The sequence below is a fragment of the Cyprinodon variegatus genome, unplaced genomic scaffold, assembly GCF_000732505.1.
Source record: "Cyprinodon variegatus isolate N-32 unplaced genomic scaffold, C_variegatus-1.0 Scaffold88, whole genome shotgun sequence".
Classification (NCBI taxonomy): Eukaryota; Metazoa; Chordata; class Actinopteri; order Cyprinodontiformes; family Cyprinodontidae; genus Cyprinodon; species Cyprinodon variegatus.
In genome coordinates, this window is record NW_015150541.1 from 159,793 (window position 1) to 162,730 (window position 2,938).

Sequence of the window (2,938 nt, forward strand, 5' to 3'; positions counted from 1 at the left end):
TTTTTTTATTTTTATTGGTTGTAGAGATGAACCAATCAGGTTTGAGCGTCTGTTTGCTGAGCAACGGTAGCAGTTAAATATTTAATGCTGGACTGGAGCTCAGAAAAATATTTAGTTATATTAAAATAACCATTAACAAAATATTTATTATTTATCTGTTTATTTATTTTTTTGACATATATATAATTCAGTTTGAATCTACATTTAAAATTTAACCTCTAAATCCTTGTATTTCTAGGATTTACATCCTGTAATTATCTGGCTTATACCTTCAATGCCCACTAGGGGGCGACATAAACCAACATATTTATCCCTTACTCTTTTCTATTGTTGATTTGATTGTTTGCTGATTCTTTCCTTGTTTTGCATTTTATATTACATTTTTTTAGGGTAAATTATGAAAGGAAGCAACATTAGTGTTTCTGTCTCTCTTTAGGCTACACCAGATTTTCAGGAGACGAGGCCCAGGAATTACGTCCTGTCAGCCAGCGCATCCGCGGTGAGAGTTGAAGACACACACACTGCATATCAATCAGAGGGACCTTATGAATTGGTCTGATTGTATGGAAGTATAAAGCTCCACAGGTTGTTTAGGGAATAGGCCTCTTCCTGCAGGGTGATGCTGTCGTTTGTCTGGATTCAGAAAACCAAATAAACAAGCAAACATTAGTAGCTGTCAGTTACTGTTAGACTCCTGGTGTGATTCATGGATTTATTTAAGCTGTTCTCTGGTCCTTCTTCCTGTTTCAGGCACGCCTACAGTAACTTAGAGTATTAAACCAGATCAACCGGACAAGAATATTAAATTATGAAATAAAATGATGACATCCAGTTTTAATTAATCCCCCACCCAGATGAGAAGATGAATCATACTAATGCTGCATCAATGTGAGCTCTAATTCAGTCTTTCATCAAAAAAAAACGGATCATTTTGATGTTTTCCTGCAGGCGTCAGCAGCTATAGCTCCTTCAGAGCAGCTTAAAGATCCCAGTCTGTCCTTAAAAGACGTCTTCTAAGGCATTATCTGACCTCCGCAAAAACTGATCTAAACAGAAGTAAAAGTCTCTAAAAAGCCGTTAACTTCTCTTTATTGTAGCAGGTAAATAAGATTATCTGTTAATAGATAATAGGATAATTGGATATTATGCTTAAAATCCGATAATTGAATTAGTATTTAAGTTTTTTCATCATGAATCATATTTCATTGTTTCATTTACCAGCTACAAACAGATTACATATGTTTAGATAAAATTTGATTTGCTTATATTTAATTTTTTGCAACTGTAAAAGGCATCATCCAGGAATCACTCAGCCAGACAGACGAGCTCTGAGCTGTAAAGTGTGATTCACTGAGAGCATCGATCCGATAAGGTCTGCAGCCGGTCATCGGGTCGGGGCGTCTGTCCTGCTCAGATTTTCCTGGGGAACGTCGGATCAGTTCTGACTCATATGTGATGCAGCTGCAGATCCTGCAGCATCAGAGATAAAAAAAGAGACATGACAATGTTTTAGAAGCAGCAGATATTCCTGTGAAAATCTCCAATCATAACCTTCAAATTTAAAGCCTAAAGTTAATCTCTTTAGGCTTAAAAACCTTCAATCCTAAAGACATGACCTTTTATCTTGAATTTCATTTTGATTGAGGGATTTTGATATTGAAAAAAGATGCAACTTAGTCTTAGAAGAAAAAAAAAGAAGAGAGGAAACACATTTTAACTTCTCTGGGTCAGATTTCTATAGACACTACAGTGCTGATGAATAATGATCTTATATTAAAGGGAATGAATACTGGATTATTTTATTAATTTGCTCAAGTTAACACTTCTTTTCAGAAAGTTTTATTTGTAATTAGATCAGGTTTTCAGTGGAGAACGGATGCTTTGCTTCTGGTTTCCATCTGAGCTTCTGTAAACTGACCTCGCAGTGTTGGATGCGCTCCGAATGTTCACACCAGGGTTTATTTCCAATCCCAGTTTCCTCAGGAAGAATAAAGCAGAAAGGCCGCCAGTGTTTATTCAGTAAATGAAGCTAAAATCTAGGGTCTGTTTGTGGGAAAGTGAGAACAGCCTGACTGCTAGAGGATGTTGCTGATGCTGATTATGCATCTGGATCGCTGTGAAGAATTCTGGAAAACCAGGAAATAAACCAGGTGGTTCTGATTGTTTGAAAAGGTCAGAGATCGAAGGGATCAGATGTGGGGGAAATATTGGATCAGAACTCATTCAGTGGTTCTGTGTTCACTGTTTTTAGTTTGAATCTGCCAACATTTCTGCTGATTCTCAGTCTGTTTCTCCGTGATCCGACTTTAGAGCAGCTGGGAAAGCTGGGATGTGGAGCCCGATCCCAGTGTCTCTGCACAGAATAAGGTTGGACAGATAGATGGAGTAGAACTGAGTCCTGTAGCGCTGATAGAACAGCAGGTCCGAGTCAGTTTAGATGTGTGTTTATCCTTTTAGTTTCCTCATAGAGCCTGAAAATAAAGGAGCCAAAAACAATCAGAGAAAACCAAATACAGAAGTTCTGGATTAGAACATTTTTACAGCTTAAATGATTGAGATTTATGTCAGTTTTTCTCTGGTCTACTGAAAAATCTGAAATGTATTTAAAGTGATGGCCTTTAGCTGATTTATAAAGCAAGTGGTTCTGTAGTATGTGTCAAAGTTCAGACTCTGAGCTGTAAAGTGTGAATCACTGAGAGCATCGAAGCAGTGAGCTCTGCAGCTGCTCATCGAGGCTAAGAAGTGAGTAATTCAATAGTTTTTTTTTGTACGTGACTAAAGGGATAAATTTAACTTGTAGGGAAGTCATATTTAAATGTCAAATTATTCTGATTTATCAGAATCAATCAGAATCAGAAATACTTAAATAATCCAAGAGGGAAATTACTTTTGTTACACGCTCCAGTTACAGTTTTACATATATATATATATATATATA

At 36.7% G+C, this 2,938-nt stretch overlaps 1 protein-coding gene across 1 annotated transcript in view; it reads left to right on the forward strand.

Moving 5' to 3' along the window:
* The window catches only part of sh3glb2 (SH3-domain GRB2-like endophilin B2), a 17,696-nt gene that overhangs the window by 7,425 nt on the left and 7,333 nt on the right, over positions 1 to 2,938 (forward strand). Inside the window, exon 7 of the mRNA XM_015373552.1 lies at positions 437 to 553. Coding sequence (XP_015229038.1) covers positions 437 to 553 — 117 coding nt within the window. The remainder of the gene's footprint in view (positions 1 to 436; positions 554 to 2,938) is intronic.